The 19,917-nt window shown below is 40.4% G+C and overlaps 3 protein-coding genes across 3 annotated transcripts in view; 1 reads left to right on the forward strand and 2 right to left on the reverse strand.

Annotated features, from left to right (window-relative positions):
* The window catches only part of LOC103716845 (transcription factor PCF2-like), a 2,419-nt gene extending 1,309 nt beyond the window's left edge, over positions 1 to 1,110 (reverse strand). The window contains exon 1 of the mRNA XM_008805021.4: positions 1 to 1,110. This exon is cut by the window's left edge and continues 1,309 nt beyond it. Within this exon, the coding sequence (XP_008803243.1) occupies positions 1 to 694 (694 nt within the window). The 5' untranslated portion in view covers positions 695 to 1,110.
* A 10,735-nt stretch (positions 1,111 to 11,845) lies between these two features.
* On the forward strand, positions 11,846 to 12,901 carry LOC103716847 (ubiquitin-related modifier 1 homolog 2-like). Its single transcript, XM_008805024.4, has 4 exons — positions 11,846 to 12,034; positions 12,181 to 12,256; positions 12,371 to 12,453; positions 12,583 to 12,901. Exons 1-4 carry the CDS (start codon positions 12,012 to 12,014, stop codon positions 12,698 to 12,700), a joined length of 300 nt encoding a protein of 99 aa, XP_008803246.1. The 5' UTR covers positions 11,846 to 12,011; the 3' UTR covers positions 12,701 to 12,901.
* A 757-nt stretch (positions 12,902 to 13,658) lies between these two features.
* On the reverse strand, positions 13,659 to 19,257 carry LOC103716846. Its single transcript, XM_008805022.4, has one exon. It carries the CDS (start codon positions 17,796 to 17,798, stop codon positions 15,843 to 15,845), a length of 1,956 nt encoding a protein of 651 aa, XP_008803244.1. The 5' UTR covers positions 17,799 to 19,257; the 3' UTR covers positions 13,659 to 15,842.
* Positions 19,258 to 19,917: the final 660 nt, after the last annotated feature.

Raw genomic sequence — 19,917 nt, forward strand, 5'->3', positions numbered from 1 at the left:
CCGCCGCGATGGGTGCCAGCCCCGTGGACATGGATGCCGCACCGCTGCCCGGGAGCAACGGGTCCTGGACGGGGTAGTAGACCGCCGCCGCGGCTACGCCGGCCCCAGCAGCGCGGGACGGCTGGAGCTTTCGCCGCCTCTTCTTGGTGGCCTCCTCCCCGGCGGCGACCGCGGCAGGGGTGGAGGTGGAAGTCACTGGCGCTGTCGACGGGGCCTCGCTCGGGATCTTGAGGGTCCCGCCGACGTTGGTAGCGATGGCCGGGACCGTGCCGGAGCCCGTGGCTGCGATGATCGCCGGCTCCGCGTGCTGGAGGAGCCACCGGATGGTCTCGCCGTCGGACTTGTGGCCGAGCTCCCGGGTCAGCTGGAAGATCCGGGCGGCGCACGGGGCCGGCATCCGGATTCTCCTTCCCCGGCCCTCCACCTTCGTGTGCCGATCCTTGGTCCGCCCGGTCGGCCGCCGGAGAATCTGGAACCCTCCCCTCATGTCGATAGGCTCCGGTTTGGGGATTATGAACCGGTGGACCGGTATGGCGGTCCGGGGCGGCAGTGTCATCCCGCTGCCGCCGCCGCCGCCTCCACCTCCGCTGCTGCCGCCGCCGCCTCCTCCTCCGCTGCTGCCGCCGCCGGCCATTCTTAGGTCGGTTCTCCGGCAGTCGTCGTCCTCCTCCTTCTCCTGCTTCTGCGAATCCATCTCGGCCTCCGTCCCCCTCCCCACTTCGAAAACGCTTACATATTTTCCCCTTCCCTCCACTCGCCCTCCCAAATAACAGATCACTCAGACACACAAAAGGCGCGTGCGAGCAAAACCCTAGAACCACCCGGCGCCTCCTTTCATTCCTCCAATCCCTCCCCACCCTGCGGCGATGCGACTCTTTCCCGAGATGGGCCCCACCAACTCTACCTGCTGGCCGTCCGATCAGGACCACGGTCCACCGGGTCAAGTTTGGGCGATGCGCACCAGGGTGAATTAAGCTCCAGATATACATACGGTAGATTTTTTAAAGGGAGGGGAAGGGCCTGCGGATGAGGATTCCCGTACTTCTCTCCTTCCCTCGTTCCCTTTTTGCGCTCCCCTGAGAAACTTCGCCAAACTTGTCTTCCCGATGTGCGCTTCTGGGCCCAGCCCACTTTTATTTGTACCGTCTGGCGTATCCCCATACGTACCCGGAACGAGCGCCAAACCGCGGTTTTGTGCGCCAGTCGCGTGAATTGCTTTTTGTTTTTTTTTTAATTTTTTTCGTTTTTTTTTCCTAAAGTCATCAATACGTGAAGGGATTTGTTGTCCATTTCATATCTAGCGGATCGAGGTAGCCAAGACGGACTACACCACACACGACGGACTGGAGTAGCTGAGGTTAGTAACTCTCTTTCCAAAAGGCACCCCCAAAAAGCCCTATGGAGGGGTCGTCGCCGCCCCAGGCTGCCGACCTCTCATGCATCACGTCAGCCGTGGTGCTCACCACTCCGTGGGCTGGGCCCAGCGGCCACCCCGGACAAAAGTAAAAGAAAGGAGATGAAAACCGAGGTGAGACTCGATTTTGTAGGAGGGTGGGGCCGGCGGGGGTGGTGGTCCTGGTAGCCTGCCCGCCCAACAACTGGTGTCGCTGGGTGCGTGGCGGGTGGGTTGCCCATCTCGGGGCTCCGGGCACGGTGTCCAACTGGCTTGTGGTCCCCGCGCCAAATATCACGCGGAAGCAGTGAGAGGAGAGTGTGGGCCCCTACACGCTGGTTGACACGTGTCGACAACGCAGTCGGTGGAATTATAAAAGTGGGGTGCACCTGGCATAGGGAACTGGGTCCCGCCCGGGGATTATCGGGGCAAGGTGGGGGATTTACCGTTTGGATGTCGGATCCTACGGTCGCGGGCTGCAGGTACAGCCAGCTGGAACCAACTGGGGTTGGGACCACCGAATAGCCGATGGTGTGGGTCCCGCGTCTGACATCGTGTTTTCCCTTGATAAAAGCTTGAGCAATGGCGTGTATGATGGGCATGCAATAACGTTTTGGCATGACCCGGACCGCCAACCTTGTCTAAACTTGTAATTTTAAAATGTTACTCTTAACGTATGCTTAAAGATTGGAGAAGGAAAGTTGCAAAAAATATTCATGGCAATTCACTCAGAGGTTTGCATCTCCAAAAGGATTATCTGTATAGTATTCGATGTTTGTGACGTAGTATTAGCAGTTTCCCTATAAATATATATATAATAATAAATTGAATGTTGCTAAGGAAATTGTACCAAACATTCGTTCCAACAATGAATGTAGTAAGTCATTCATTGGGTTATTTGAATGATTGTTTGGATGTTTCAGCAGAAATATCTTACAGCAATCAACCTTGTTGGCGAACTTAGCCCATATCTTGTAAAGACCTATCCATAAATCTCAATCTGTATGTTTGTTGGTCTATAGGAAGAAAAAAAAATTGTATAGAGATTTTTTTTTCCCTTCCCATAGGATTCAAATCGAGAGTGCTTGATTATTATGGGCTATGCTTAAATGGATTTTATAGTCCATGAATCCAGTAGAAAACTCAATCCAAATCCTACTTGATTATCCAAGCAGGCCCTCAAAGAAATAGATAGACAAACGCACTATTAAGTTAATTTTAGTTCTTCACATACCATTTATTTGTGCGCCTTGGTCGGCTTCATTAAGCCCCAATATCCTTATTAACTACTTGGGCCAAATTTAAATGAAAGAGAAACAATTCAAATAAGTTACCTCCAAATGGTACCAACTTGGGCTCACACATATCTGCCTACGTGCTTTTCTAAGAAAGGCATATTTGTGTTCTGATAGGACATATGTACCACCTTAATTTCCTGAATATTTATCTTTCCCATTGTATGCATACATTCCTTCCAATTAAGTTGTGCAAACCAATACAAGGTGCATTGTCTATGCCGTTCTACAACTCATCTGGTTCATTTTGTACCATGTTATCTAAGCTTTTTATTTTCTTTTATTGTCTAGTTAGAGATGATCAAACCTCGTTAGATGTTGGATGGTTTGGATTAGTGCATGTCCTCGAGACCTTTTTATCTCCTATCTGTCTCACCTTAATTTGTCATCGCTTGGTCATAACATATTTGTTAGTTAAATGAACAAGCATTTGTCTTGCAATCAGCATAAGATGGTTCACCTTTGTCATGAGAATGCATATCTGATTGCAAATACTATGCAAATAAGTTGCAGGAAAATAGGAGACACTTGTGCTATAGTTACTGAGAAATGTCAACCAATCAAACATGGCATTGCTAAGAGAAATTAACTCGGTATTCATTTTTCCAATGTCACAATTATTTCTTTTCTAGAAAAATCAGTACTTGCAAGGCTCCAAACAAAGAGTGAGGTTTGCGTGAGGATACCACCAAGATTATAACTTGGATAACTCATCGGCCCCATGAGTTGTGATGCCTAGCAATGGGGACAGATCAAGTAATTGGGTATAATCAAGTTCAAGTCCGCATCAATCATGAGCCTGAAATGTGAGATCAAGCCAACTCGTTTGTTATTTGTCAAGCATAATCGCGCATGCTTTCAAGCTGAGCTAATATCAGGTATTTTTATGGGCTCGCTGACCTCAATAAATTTGAAATCATTAGAATTGAGCTGCTCGAGTTCCAGCCAGATCAAGCTCACTTCAAAGGTTCATGAAAGATTGACCATGTGCTGATCAGACCAAAGCTCGGAATTTGTATACAATGATCGGTTATATGCTAACTAATATGTATACCATACATAATGTTACAAAACAATGATGAACCTTATCAAACCAAGAGCAGTTAAGCCCTTCATGTTGAAGCCAAGCTCGAATTTAATTCGAGGCTTTGAATCAAGTTCAAGCCTTGTTAAAATATATATCAAGTCAATTCCAATTTGAGCTTGCGTATCTCTGTTGAACTTGAGCTGCAAAGATTAATTGAGAGCTCTAAATTGGTACACAAGGTACCACTAGATGCCTAATGTACAACTTAGAAAATGCAAGTATATCAAGTACTACTCCCGTGGAACCACATACATAACTCGTCCCTTTCCTGTTGGTGTGAGGAGGGCCACCACAATATACCACTAGTTGTTGTAGACAATTCTATTTTGCCCATAGGGCAGGAAAGTCAGGATCATCTGCGCCTTGTGTTCGATAATCCATTGTTCTCATGCATTAAGTTAGTGACGAATGCTAAGTATATGCACACCTTCGGCATTTTTTTTTTTGAGATAAAGTTTATATAAAAATTAACTACTAGTTTTTAGGAAAAGGTGGAACTTTATTTTTATCTATAATGATGTCTATCCAAGTATGAGACAAGCTGTACAAAACTTTAAAATATCATACACAAAGTAAAAGAAGAAACACAAAACAGCGGCAAAGTTGACGGAGGTTTAACAAATAGCGATAACCAATTGAAGATTATAAAATATTATGCATGTGACGTAGGTCCCATGCTGGGCTGCGTGGTTGGGTCCGCCGGGTGGGGCCACGTGTAAGGCGTGATCAGCCCCGCCACCGGCCTTTGCCTGGCCCAGGACAGAATCAGCTGGGCTGTAAGCCCCGCCAATAGGATTAGATATTCCAATAGTCCTGGCCATAAACGATGGACACTAGACGACGCTGTACGTAGCGACCCGTGCACCGCCCCAAGTCATGGTTGCGGGCCTCCACTTGTCCTCCTCACAGGGGCCGGAGGGGGCCCACGCTCTCTGGAGCCATGCCGTGGGGACCTCTTACACTCGTGTGGTGGCACGTGTCAGTTTCTGACGTGGCAGTAAATGTAGCAGGTAAAGGATATGCGATCTCTTCCTATTATGCAACCATACCGCGACCATATAGATATCTCAAATAAACAATTGCACAAGCTCATGGGTACATGCTTTTTTTAAGTCTTTGTCGATTTATTGGCTAAGTGAACCATGTTTTTCACAAAAGTTACAGATTGGAATGTAAAAGTTTCTTTGATCCATTTATTTAACAGCTTATACATGATAAGTTAGCCGTTGTTGTAAAATTGGGAGATGATTACACATTAGCTCCATAATTTTTAATATAAAATTTCTATACTATAAAGTTTGGAAAGTTGCTTAATCATACTGAAGCATATGTCATTGACACAAAAATGTTAGTGCGCCACGTCACTAAATCATAGTGGATATGTGCCTACGCAAAAACTTTCTTTAGATTTATATTTATCATGCTTACGTCCAATATGTTGTAAAACCTACACTTATATCTAATTAAATGAACGGTGTTAGTAAAACCATATACTAATATGAAAGTTGAAATTACCTTTAAATAGGAAGGAGGATGCATACGTTTTTTTATATCTTTGGATGATTGTTATATCACATAAGGTCATTTTGGTCATTTTTAATGGTTTTCCAACATTGTATTTGGGTCCCGTTTAAAATTAATGATTTAACTAACATTTTGTTAAGTTATGGGTTAAAGTACTGGATAAAATAAATCTTAAAAGGTAAGCGTAGAATTTTCAAACTATTAGAAATAAGTGTAATTTATCCATAATCTGATAGGAAGAATTTGTAATTTACTGTTATTCGTGTGCGCGCGCGCGCGCATATATATATATATATATATATATATATATATATATATATATATATATATATATATATATATATATATATATATATATATATATATATATATATAATTTGGGGCCACCACAGATATCTACTATGATTATTGACATGTCATTTGGAAAGTCTAAAAAATTGACTACTAATCTATGTGAAGCATAATAAAAAAATGTCAATGATAAGGATTAATAGCACATACTCAACATGCTGCAATCATAAGGCAGGGCAACATGCAACCATCCTCGTTGCATATAGCGTAGTCCCGTCTTCTGCACTAGTTGTTGCCCATAAATATACATCTAGATGTGATTTATTAACACTAGCTTGTATCTCGAGTATTCATCATGCATCTAAGCAGGCTAGAATGAACTAAAATAGGCATAGCTAATAGAAATAATTTCAGCTATAGAAAAAGAGCATTCCAATGCACAAAACTCCTCACATTGCACGATCTAAGAAAGATGAAATATGCATAATCTTATCCTCACACATATAGAGTAGTGTCAACAAAGAATAGGTCAAAATATCGGTCATCAAATTCATCATAATTCATACGCAAATAAAATCTACTTATCCAAGAGCTAAAATTAATTTACTTGCCTTTGAACTTTGGACTCAACCACTATCCTAGTTGTTTTAGGCCATCGATAATATTTCCCCAATATTAGATACTTATTCCAATAAAAAATAGTCCAATCACATACAAAACTAAAAACACAAGATACAAGACCAACTCAATTGTGGTCCCATCAAATAAATCCGACCAGATAACTGTTGGAGATCCATTGCTTATTCTACTTATATTAGAAGTCTATTCCTAGTTTATTTTTGTTTCTTCTTCCAATAGTAGTTGGACTAGTTTGTCTTATAATACTAGTCCATTTTAGTTAGGTTAAGCCTTAGGTTAAATATATTTGGGTTTGTTTTTTCAATTAGAGTGGGATAGTAATATTTTTGTTTTATAGCAGGAGAGAAAGTATAGTTTTATAAATAGGGGGGAGAGTTACATGAGGAAGCTTGGAAAAAATTCTTTAGTTGAGAGAGGAGGAGAATTCTTTTTTGTAAGGAGAGAATTCTTTTTGTACGTGAAGTCTCTTCAGTGAGACATCTTTATAAGAAGAGTCAAACTTATTATTTCAGCTTTTATTTTCTTTTAAATAAATTTATTTTTTCTCTTCTAAATATATATTTTTAATTATTTTTCTCTCGCAATTCTCTATATTTTTTTTGATACTTATTATGGATCTCAGGCTAATACGATCGATCTACTTCGAATAGCATACCTATTGATTGATTTGTTGGCTCGGGTACTCACACTTGAAAAAAAATGTGGAGCTCTTTTCCCCGCATCATGCACTCACACACCATGCAACCAAAAAGAAGACCCTACGGTGCTGAGCGTATACCAGAGGAAGCAATTTGACTGGTAGCTTCTAGCCAACAACAATGGGTCTCTTCTGTGCACCCCCCCCTTAAACGGGACGCAGGAGAGCCCTCATAACTTTCCACACAAAAGCTGACCCATGTCACTAAGGATACTGCATTAAATAAGCAGACTTTTTTTTTTTTTGGCTCGACGCAAGTGGGGAATCCTTCCTCCATTTTCACTCAAAAAAAGACACAGGTGGAGTCGTTGGACTCCATGATATGGGATACTAATAATCCTGGAAATAAAAACCTGGCATCAATAAGATAAAGAAGGTTTGGAAAGCAAGTGACAAGCCATTGTATGAGCTGTTGGATTGGTGAGATTCCCACCATTGAAAGCTTCCTTTACTTCCATCAACTGCCCATGGCACCACCATGGTGACCCACATGTTTGCCTGCCTGCTGATCTCTCTTTTCCACTTTCTGACACCACATGGAATTTATCCAATCTGCATGAGTTTTTATCCTCACCAGCTCACTCAATTTATGAGCTTTTCTTCAGTTGGTCAGACCACCTTTTGTGATTGTGGGTTGAGGGGATTTCGGGAAGAGTGCGAAGAAAAAGTTGGTGGCAATTCAGGAAGTGTGCTTTTTATGAGTACATGAACCTTCTTCTCTATCCAATATGAGCTGAAGAAAAGAGATCACCCTCTTGTCTTTCAAGTAGTAGTTTTCCAATTCACTGAAGTAGGGTGAATTGTCAATTACTAAAAATCAGATCATAATATGGTTTAATGCAATTTGAATGTTTGAGTAGATTATGAATTCTATATGAAGATTTATGCAATTAATTCTTTTCCAAAACAATTAATTCTTAAATTCAGTCAAGCAACTGATATAGCTCCTTCTGACTCTCTTGAAATGTGCTTCTATATAATTTATCTCATACCTTCTAATTCGTTCAAATCAACTTCTCTCACCAGATATTTAATAAATTAATATAAAGTTTAATATCATAACTATAAAATCGATATATTTTAATTTTCTCAGCTTAATTCGTTAATGAAGAACAAATTGTTGATTGCGACTTTGAACTGAAACAAGGTAATTATGCTCTCAATAGCACGAAAAAATTATTTATGATTTAAAATTTTAAATTCCAGCTTACTTATTTCGAGCCTTGAGAAAAGTTCGGTGTTATAATAATTACAAAATGGCTCCAACCCAATCTGAACTTGATAAAATAATGACCTAGTGCAATCTGGGATTCGAACCAACTGGCTTAATCCAAACCTAACTGACAATTATACCTTATTTCATTGCACTAGTAGAAATTGAAAGTGCTGGCGGTGAGACAATATGAGGCCAATGAGACGCAATTAAGTTTAAAAGAAAAGGGGGCAGAAATAGAGATCTTGAGTTATCTGTAATTCCTCTAGTATGATAACTAGAGGCATCATTAACGACCATTTCCAAATGAATGATTGGCATGAATAACAGTTGTGTCATCTTCACCCTTCTTGGCGTAGTATCTCCGGTACAAGGAGTCCACCTGAGTGAGGTTAAGATATTCCTGGATAAATTAGGCTTGTGTCCTTGCTTGTAACACAATCCTTGGGTCCATACTGGTTCTCTGTCAGCTTCACTTTCTCAGCAAAATTTTCAGGTGGAAACTGAATAGTAGACAACTAGGGTCGGCATGTAGATCAAACTACAATGAACAGATAATTAAATAAACATAAACTAATAATCTTCATCAAATGCATGTCATGGCCACTAAGTTCTAATATGATCAAGAATACAAGGCAAGTTACAAAAAGAAGAATACGGGCCAATGAAAGGAGCAAACTCCTCTCATTCAAGTATGTATGTAGATGAATTCCTTCAGATTTCTATGCTCTGAAGTATGGCAGAAAAAACAAAAGGGATCGCATGTTTTAGGTAATTTGGCTATCCCCACAGTGATAGCGGCTTGAAAAGCAATTTCAGCAACAGTTTTAGGTAATTTGTTTGAAGGGTTTTTTCTTATTTATTTTGGAGTACAAAGCTTCAACTTTTAGAACTTTCGATAGTCTCTACAACATGTATTGCACCAAACCTGTATTTTTGCCAATTCCAACTATTCAATCAGTTTGAATTACAAGAAATCCTTGACGATGATAATATATGGATTCCTTGGTGATGGTAACAAATAACTGACAGGCTTTACTCAATATGTTTGGCATTTGGTTAACAAATACTTAGCTTTCCAACCATTTATGATGAAAAGGCATCCCCTTCCTAGGAAACTTTTCAGTCATTTTGTAGCCCCAATAAAAAAACCGTCATGTTTTAATTGCAATTAAAAACAGAAAAAGTATTTGATTAAAAACTATTCTAATTATCAATGCTCTTGTATCAAATAGGGTACCTTAAAGGTCATTGATTGATCTTAATAGCTCAATCCTACTTCAAATGAGATCCCTACGTCGTTACATTCTATTTAGGATTAGGAATAGGTGTGATCGAACTAGCTTTTGACAACCAATCAGTACGACCTTGTAGAGCTGCTTTTGCTAAAACTCGAGCGGTTTCTTGAAAACTTGATCCAGTTGAGTTTGATCTTAAACTCGTGTCCACTGAAGACCAATGCACCAATAAACGGAATGGAAGACCCTTAATAAGAAGCAATGAATGGTTCGACAAAATCTTGGGAGATGTCTTGGGACAGCATCAGAGAACAAACCTTGGACTAGTGTTGGGTTCTACTTCAACCAAGTATAGGCAATGTTGGAGATAAGCAAGTTTAGAGGTTGTTCACAGCTATGAAGACCGACCATCGTCTAAGGATATGACTCAGAGTATGCTCATGTGGAAATAACAAGCAAATCAACCCCGCTGCTTTTGAAGAGATCTTGATAAGCAACTTGTATCGAGCTTTCTCGACTGGATGAATGCTCATCAGGGACATTGACAAATGGGCATAAGTTGTTGGAAAACAGTTGAGTTTAAGGGGTTGTTTCGTTGACAAGTTAATGACAAGCTGCACTAAAACACAGAAAACACAAAATGAATGAGTTTTGCCAAAGTTTTTCAGTCAAAAATGAGAAAATGAGCTCTATGAAAAGTGTCTCCCCGCTTTCACAAAACCTGTTTCACAGAGAATCATGTTTTATGATTTTTCTGTTTTAGAAAAAACTCACAGATAACCTAACAGCCCCTAAGTTTAATAGTGATGCATCAATATCCACTTATGCAAAAAATTGTAACTATATTCCAAAGGAAATGAAGTCCTTCAAGAGGATTTTTTTCTTCCTTTTTTCCCTGTTTCTTTAGCAGCGAACTTTGAATCTACCTGCTGAAGCATTGGCTGCTCTAAGATGACCCCAGGAGAAAAAGAATACCTTTTCACAGAAGCTTGACTTCTAGGTGTGGGAATTCTCAATTTATGCATGCGGCATAGAAAATATAGCAGGGCAGAAGCGTGGCAACATATCTGACACAAAATTAAACAAAAAGAAACTCAACATGTACCTTAACTAGAGCCCCAAGACTTTTGGATGGGTCTCAACCTAGATTTTAAAATTAAAACTTAGCAGGTCAGACAGAGCCTAAAAAATAAGCCCATCTATTAAACAGGACAAACAATGAAGCCCAGCCCAATCCACATATGGCTCGAATCACATATCATTTTTTGTTTATTCCTCCAGATGGAAGGCCATAGTTTCCTGTGCTGATATACTTTTCAGCTCGTGCCAACATCTCGGCGAAGTCTACAAAAAACCGTTTTTCCAAAAAGAAGAAACGAGACGGCCTTAAACCGTCCGTCATTATTGACATGGCAATCGACTGATCTAGATTACGGACTTCTAACGTCGCCGCATTGAAGCGGTTGATGTAATCTCTGAGAGACTCTTTTTTCCTCTTCTTGGCATCGAGCAACCATCGGAATCACGAAGCTATCTTCGGCTAGAGACGAAGTGCGCGGTAAAAAGATGTCCAAGCTGCTCGAAAGAATTAATCGATTCGGGCTGAAGCCCTGAGAACCAAAATCGAGCTACTTTGCGAAAAGTAGCAGAAAAAACTTTGTAAAGCACGACATTGGTGGTTCCATGCAACATCGTGAGAGCTTTGAAGCTCTCCAAATAATCTAAAAAATCTGCGATGCCGTCATATGGCTCCACATGAGGCATTTTGAACCGAGGTGGGATCGGTTCTTCCGCAATTTGCTGAAAAAAGGGAGGTTCCATGGAGAAGTTGAGGTTATTACTCGACTTCGAAGTCTGCTCCTTAAGGGCTTGAATCTGACGATCTATTTTCTCGATTTTTCTATCGAAGTCGACTTTCCGCTAAGATAAGGGCTTCATATGACAAGAAGATGAAAGACTCGGAGTAGAATCTTTATCGGGATGGAGGATTGAAGTACGTCGATTTCCATCCCAATCAAGATTTTTTTATCAGATGTGCTGACTCAAGCGAGGTCCACTCTAAACTTTGGCGTTGAAAATAGTGGCTGACTTGGCATGTTACTCAGTGTTCATAGGTGTAGCGAGCTGTACCGGTAGGGCGTTGAACTCTGCAGTGAACCTTGTGAGGACCCAATAGGCATGCCAACCCATGGACCCCTCAGTCCTCAGGGCACCCGGACTGGCTCTCGCGGTGAAGAGTCGGCCTGGCCGCTTTCCTTGCGGCACCCACATGAACGCTCAATGAAGAAGCTACCAAGTGGCATCTCACGAGGCCTGCTCGGACCTTACTTTCATTGTTGTCATAAAAATTCGAGCTAAATTTCATTTTAAGTGGGATGCTCGAGAGTCAGGACCATTACCTGTCGTATTGACATTTGTTTAAACAAGGCCCAGGCCAAGGGTATAAGTAAATAGCCCAATGGTTGTCCAAAATATGGGCCAGGTCAGGCTGGTTTCTGATAAGCCTTGGATAGGGTTTGGTGCGGGGTTCGAATCTCTCGCTCGCCTCACCCTTCCCTTTCCCTTTCCCTTCCTCTCCCTCCTCAATTCGTCATCCTTTCAACTTCGTAGATCGATCACTTCGAAGAGGAGGAGATGCGTCTCACTCTCGAATTCGGGTTCTCTTTCTCCCTCCCTCCCTCCCTCTCTCTCTCTCTGTGCGCGCGCTTTTGCGTGTTTTCTTGTTCTGTTATTCCTACCAATTCCAATTAGTATTCTGCTAATCTTGTAAAAATATAATCTTTCTTCCTGCTTGCCGATGCAGTGGTGGCCTCGAGCTTCTTTGCAACTCTATCAAGATCCATCACGTCGATGTCAGCCCCAAAACTGGAGAAGATACGGTTGTCGTCGATTATCCAAATAATCGTGCTCCTGAGTCCCTCTCTCTTTTTTTTTTTTGACGTTTCTTTATTCTATGATTTTGATATGTACAATCCTTTTAATTTCATTGCTAGTTATCAATGCGGGACCTGCTGCCCTGGATCGAGTCCAATTTGATCAAGGAAAGGCCGGAGATGTTCGTGAAAGGAGATTGTGTGTAGGTCCTCGATCCTTTGTGAACAAATAAAGGAGAAGAACCTCATTTTGATTAGGATAATTGTTTAGAGTTAGGATTTGGGCTTCTCAGTTTCGCGATGGTATGATGCTATGGTTGTTTGGTGTGCAGGAGACCAGGCGTTCTAGTCCTTATAAATGACTGTGACTGGGAACTATGTGGTAGTCTCGATGCGGTGCTGGAAGAGAAGGATGTGGTAGTTTTTATATCTACCCTGCATGGTGGGTAGTATCTACTTGAAGAGCGTGCCTATTAGTAATACTTATGTAGCTGAGTTATGACAAGGTTGGGAGCATTTCACAGCACTATTGTACTGGATTGAACATTTAATAGAGATACCAAAATTTGGGATTAATGTGTTTGTCCATCATAACTACTTGTTTTTATTCAAATCCTATTCGTATAGATGAGTGCATAGATTTTTGTTCCATCAATTCTGTGTCCTCCAAACATGTTATTCATGATATTATAGTGAAAGACACTCTTTTAGTTTATATACATTTTTTTCTCCTAGATAAGCTAAGGTTGACTGCAGGTAGACCATTTTGTCCTCTAATAAGCTATGCCAAGAGTGAGTGTAGGCATTTATTTTGAAAGTGGCCATAATTTCTGTTAACTAATTGTGCTAAGACAAAAATGTAGTATATACACAAAAATTCTCTAGTATGTGCTGCGGCATTCTTGTAACAGTTCATAGACATCTATTATAAGGCTGATCCTTCTTGTGCTTCTTAGGCAAGACGTCATGTTCATCAGCTAATTGAGGCAAGTATTTTTCCACTTAGTGACCTACATGCTTTTCCTTTTTTATCTGAAAAGATAAGAAAATTCTATAGCCTCTGTGAACTATCTTTCCAAAACTTATTCATTTTCATTCTACCAGTACGTTGTGTAATCTTTGTTAGTTATCATGATGGTTCTCGGTTCTTACTAAAGTATATCTGTTATAGAAGATTGGCCTTGCCTTGTCAATACTTTTTCCTGGGAATTGGCATCAATTGTTGCCTTGAATATATGCATGATGGCTTTTGGTCTCAAAATCCATGCAAAACCTGAGTTATGGTAATCTTAGCGTCAAACTGTAAGTTAGGTTTTGCTATTATTCATTCAGTATGAAACCATGGATTGACACACTTTTTTTATGCAGTGCCTTAGTTATGTACCCATGAATTTTTCAAGGAAGTAGGTAGTGGGTGGGTCTGGTACACAGAGAAACAAGTACCTTGCTAATGTGCCTGTGAATTTTTTAAGGAAGTAGGTAGCGGATGGGCCTAATATACAGAAATCAGCTATTACTTACAGCCCATTACCATCCCTATATCAAATTTGGTTCCAAAAAAATGGCCTGAATTCCTGATGATGCAGAGGGACAAGTAATTTATGACTATGATTTTGTTAGTTAATCTGTATATGCTTGTGAATAATAAGTTATTTTATGCACTAACCAGCCTGAGTCATGAATCTAGTATGCTTCACAAACTAAACAATTAGGTAAGTGACGAACTTTATGGAAAATCCTAGTAGCATACTACCATGAGCTCTCTTTATTTATTTTGGTCCATTTGGATTAAATATGCTTGTCACTATTGGTGCTTGATAAGTGAAGACTGGATGAGCAAGGGCTGTCAACTATGTAGTTTGAATTGGAGAGAAGCACATCCATGATGTCAGATCTTTTTTTTTTTATACTTTTTGTTCACATAGGTGTCGTGTAGCTCATGTCTCTCTTATCCGAAAAGCCATGGCAGTGATCTGAGTGCATAAATCTCTAGCTACTTACAGAGCCAATGATGGCCATTGATTTGCTCATGGATCTTTGTTATATTTAGTTCTCATGGTGCTTTGGTTGGTCTCTGATGCAGAGATCATGTCAGTAGCATTTTCTTTATAATTGTTTTTTCACCATTACATTTGAGCTGTGAAAGGTTAAGTGGATGATCATATTTTTGTAAGAACTACATTTGTATTTGCAATATTTTCTTTATCAACCTATCTTCTGTTTTATAACAATTGAAAAATCAAGTGACTGCCGGTGTGGAATTCAAATCTTAGACTCAATTTTTTCTTAAATGCCTGAAGTTATCTCACAAATGTCATTCAAAGTTTGTTGCTGATGAGATCACCTTTTGGCTGTCATGATTGCTGGACATCTTGCTAGCTGGATCTTCTATCTAGGGTATTGCAGCCACCTAGTATTGCTCCACTTCACGACAATTCAACCTTTATCTTTTATTACTGGCATTATTATTTTAAATGCATCATGTTTCCATGTTAAATTATAATTCTTTATGTTGTTACACTTTTCAGTATATTTCATGCATTAGTTTGAAAGAAATAACAAAACAAGCAGCTTTATCATCTTATGATATTTAAAATTACAGTTCCTAGGCCCTCCTGTATTCTAATTTTTATCTTCACTTTCCTGCCCACATTCGAAAAATCTAATCCTGAACTTGCTCCCTGTTAAGGTAATGGTAAGGATCATGTCTTTGGCTTCCTTTTTCATTATTTGTTCCTTTATTTTTTGACAACATACTCTTTCAGGTTGTTAAATTTCAGCCAACTGCCCCATGTCCTTAAAGGGATCTAGATTCTCCTCCAAGCGCAAGGAAGCTCTTTTTTTTTTCCTTTTTTTTTTTGGACAACAAACTCTTTCAGGTTGTTAAATTTCAGTCAACTGCACCATGTTCTTAAAGCGATCTAGATTTTCCTCCAAGCACACGGAAACTCTTTTCTTTTTGTGTGTGCATGTGCATGTGCCTTTTAAGTGGTTTTTTACTAAGCACCCAGATATGAATTGAAACATCCATATGATGTCTTCTTATCTTGAGGCACAAAGAAAATGAAGCCCAAACAATTTCCATTATCCTTATAAATCAGTAGGTTGGATCATCATTTTGGAGGGTTTCAGATTGTATTCCAGGATCATTTGGAAGCTTGAGAGAGGGGCCTGCCAAGATGCCAGGATAACGTTGGAGTAGCATCCATTGATCCTTTTAGTACCCATGCATTAACAATTCAAACAGCTTTAGATGCCTTTCAGATTGATCTTATAGATTTTAATACTGGATGTTTGTCTGTACTGTTATTGCATTGATGTCAACAAAGCAGTAGGCTACCGACTTTTTTCTTGGAAAAAATAATAAGAAGTAATTATTGCAAAAGAACTTGACGAATATGCCCGAATCTTAGATTATCTAATTTGACTTATGTAACAATATGATACATGATTCATTTTTGTTCGCAATCATTGATGCAATCAATGAGGTTTATTGGCTAAAGTAAAGGACACCAGCAAATGGCATTCTACATAAAGACAATAGTTTTCTGCAATTGGTGTGATAGCTATTGCTATTTCTTTCTCATTTATTTCAAACCTCAATCAATTTCTGGTCAAGGGCCATGTATCTCCATTTCTCCTTCTCAACAAAATCTGCATCCAGGAACTTAGAAACAAAAGCCCAAAGCCTGTAAGCATCTTCAAAATTGTTGAGGAAACCAAATGAAGCATTAACCACAGTTATCCCCCATTCTATCTTCTCTTTCACTCTGTTACCTGCAATTCTTATCTTAAAGACTCTTCTCTCCATGAGCACATGCTTATCTTCATATTTATCTGGGAACAAGATATTCTGTAGAAATCCACAACCCAGAGATATGTTGCTTCTATCAGCTAGCTTCTGTACCAGAGTAGGCTCAACCTTCTCTCCTTTCCAGTCAAAGACATTGAATGCAACTGCCGTTCCCCTGTCATATTTTCTTCGAGGTCCATAGATTCTGACCAAAGGATGGGCATCCTCTGAGTGAGGGTGCTGTAGCTTCATCAATGCATTCACTAACCAATCGATGATGCATCTTAGTCTGTTACTGATGAGTCGTAGACCCATGGAGTCTGCATGATCCAGTCCTCTGCATTCAATCTCGATGGTTGTATTCAATTCTCTGGCATCGGTTGTGGTATTATTTAATTGCAAGATTTCAGGTTGTTCTCCCTTATTTCTGACTCCAGTAACCATCATTTCACATCTTTCTGAGGTTTCACCCTGCTTATGCCTCTCAGTTTGCTTTTCTTTCAAGCGCAAATGGTCGTCACCTAACCTGTTATCTGAATGAGCAGAGTCATCAGAGATCTTGGCAGGTATTTGACCATAGGATGAGCTTGTGATTTCTGTATGGATGAAGCGATGAACCTCCAATTCTGGACTGGATGTATCATGGGAAAACTGAGATGGGCATCTTGCTGGGATGATGCTCACTAAGCCAATACTTGTGGTTGTTGTTGAGGCCTCCAAGATTGCACTGCTGGATCTTTTGATACAGAGAGCTGAAAATCCAGATGGATTCTCTCCAAAGATCTTAAAGAAAGAACAGACAATGAAGTCTGGCTGGGTCAGAGAAAGCCCCAAGGCACCCATCTCCTTCGGCCCAAGAGCGCATGCATCCAGCACCACATGCCAGCCATTTTCTTGTGCAAGGCTCATCCATTTATAAGGATACCTGGCCCCTGTCAACCGAGACTGAAGTGGGAAGACGAACAAGCCTCTCTTCTTCTTCTTCTTGTTTCTCTCTGTGATCATCTTTTTCAATTTTGCAGAGTGAATTCTAAGACTGGACCAAGAGAAGCTGGCAGACATGAATCTGACTCCTCTCTTCTTGGCACTCTCCACCAGTTCACTCACTGCCTCATTATCATGGTCATAAACTGTCAAGAGCCTCTTGTTGGAGTGAAATGGATAGGATTCTGCCAGTAGCTTGAAAGCACAAGCCCTACTACCAATGAAAACCATGCTGTATTCATCATCTGATATGTTGAGGAATCCCATTATTCTTCTCCGGATTGCCGACTCCAGAGCTGTCTCTTGATACCCATATCGCAATTGAGATTTCAAGCTTGCTGGCTTGTGAGCGATGCTGAAAAAAGTGGGCTGTGAAAGAGATGATGACGGCCAAGTTGGAGGATAAGAGGGATCATTTGATGAGTGGAATTGGGCATGAGAGAAGAGTCCGATCCCCGTGTAGTCGAGGCAGGTGAGATTGGAGAGGTGGTAGTACTCGCTGTCTCTGATGCGATCGGCTTGTTCACTCTCAACATGCTTTGGATACACCCTACTGAAATTAGATAAAGCATCTGGAAGGGAAGGCAGGGATTCATGGTTTGTGAAGTGGATGCTTGGGAATAGAGATAGAGCAGCCATCGAAAAATCTAAGCACGAGGACATACCAGTGCCAGCAGGGTGATTCTTCAGTTTGTTAGGCTCAGTGGAGGTGATGGAAAGACAACAACTGATGCATTCATGGGAGGCTTCTCTCATGCAAGATGATAGCATTTTTTTCTTAAGTTCCCCTCTCTCTTCTTCCCTGTGGTGTTCTTTGTTATCGATCTTGTTTGGTGGTCACTTGAGGTATGTATTTGTTGTAGGATATTTTGTTTCATGGACGGGCCCGGTGGCTGCTATCAAGAAGCTGTCATGGAACAGGTCAGATTACTCAACTGGTCTTTCTTTTTACTTGTTCCGAAATCTTCAAGCTTGCCCTTATTCTTATGTAAGATGACCTGCCATATTTTATATCTTTTGTAAAGGGCTTTTAATGGTCCTTCCATTGTTTATGGACAGTTACGTGGTTGGTCTTCTAAATGAGAGAAACTCATCATCTTTAACAAAAAGCAATAATCTGTTGGTGTTAGGCTTCAACCACGCGAGGACAGGAGAGCCTTTAAAATAGCCATCAGGATGGGTCCCACTGGAGGCTTGGAACCTGTCAACGGATGCCTGATATCGTTCATGGGTTAGATTGCTGTCTTGTCACTTTAATTGCTAATATTGACTTGATTTAGAGATTAATCTGGTGCTGCTGGATATGGATAAAGCTAAGCAAACATGATCTCTACTTTGCTGGCTTGTGCTTGGTAAATAGCTGCATAATTCTCTCAACCATAACAAGAGCCGTGATTGGTTCTAGTCTGAATAGACCAGTGGATTCAACTTTTGATATAGATCTATTGAAAGTTTTAATACTTAACCCTGTGTATTCTTCCTTCAAATTATTTTCTATGCTGTGAATTATGGTTCTGAATATATTATCTCAAAAAGAAAAAAAAAACTGTTCTGAATATTAGAGACCATGCAAAATTAGTATTAGGCAATCGAAAAGTTTACAGTATGGATGGACCGCGTGTTCTTTTTAATTATCTGAGTGCTTGTGCCGTACTCCATCTTCGGATGCTTCCTTTTGGCAGATGATGCTACGTTTCTTTGCCTCTGATATTGGACAGGATTGTCCTTAGTCACAAGAGAAAGGTGAAAATAACAAGGTGGTGGGCCGAAGCCTTCGCTATTCATCAACTCCAGAATACGGAGAGCTGAGTCATCTGTGGAGACCACCTTCTTGGGAGCCCCTGTCAATGAAGGCGGCTGTGGGATTTTCAATTGATATGAACAGGGCAGCTAAGGCAACATTTGGGTAGAGGCAGGGTGCAATCACTGCTTCATGAACCCAAGTAATGCTGCACATCTTTGTCTGTGGAACCGCTTGTTCTTGGTCGCATACGGTTGGCTGTTTGATTTAATGATCTCATCTGTCTTGTTGAACTTTGAAGCTATATTTTGTCAATTATTTTAAAGCTCATGACTTGACAGAGAGGTACAAGTAGGCCGGATAATTTTTGTTTAGATTCATTTTCGTATCTGATAATTTATTTGTATATGAATAGGAATTTGAGCATATTTAATTTTATGTGGCACTTATCAGTTTTTAAGAAAATATATGGCCATATTAACATGCTATTAATTTGATTTACTATTTATTTAGTAATATCTTTGATCTGATTTATATTTACATTTATATCCTTAAATTTGTATTTATATTTGTTTAAAATAAATATGGATATGAATTTTTATATCCAACTAATATCTGTATCTGTATTTATCAAATAAAATAAATATCAAAGTAGGCCTCCCACTATGTGATTCTCTTTGTTTTTTACATCTTCAAAGTGCGCTCTAGATTTGCTAGTGGGGGAAAGTCAGAGCCGAAGCGGTTCTCTGCACATGCTTCTTCCAACATTATTCTTCCTCTTGCTTCTGCCGATCTTTTGGCCTAAGGACATGAAGAAAAGGTAGATTCATTAGGCGATATCTAAATGCACATATAGACCAAGATCTTGGCAGGATATAATTCAAATTAGTCTTAGGCACCTACTTGTATTATTTTTTTATAGCATGACTATTTTTTGTACCAGAAGACCTCCCTTTCGTTTCGGGGGCACAAAAAGTTTGATGCCATGTAGCATGAGAGGTCCCTAATACCCGGTCGCCAAACCATCCTTCAGATAAAAATAAAAGAAGAAAGAAAGATCAAGCACAAGCCAAAACGAAGTGGTCTTTGAGAACTTTCCATGAGCACTAATGGAGCCCTAATATTTATTTATTTTAAAGAGTTTATTTG

Source organism: Phoenix dactylifera, chromosome 2, assembly GCF_009389715.1.
Source record: "Phoenix dactylifera cultivar Barhee BC4 chromosome 2, palm_55x_up_171113_PBpolish2nd_filt_p, whole genome shotgun sequence".
Lineage (NCBI taxonomy): Eukaryota > Viridiplantae > Streptophyta > Magnoliopsida > Arecales > Arecaceae > Phoenix > Phoenix dactylifera.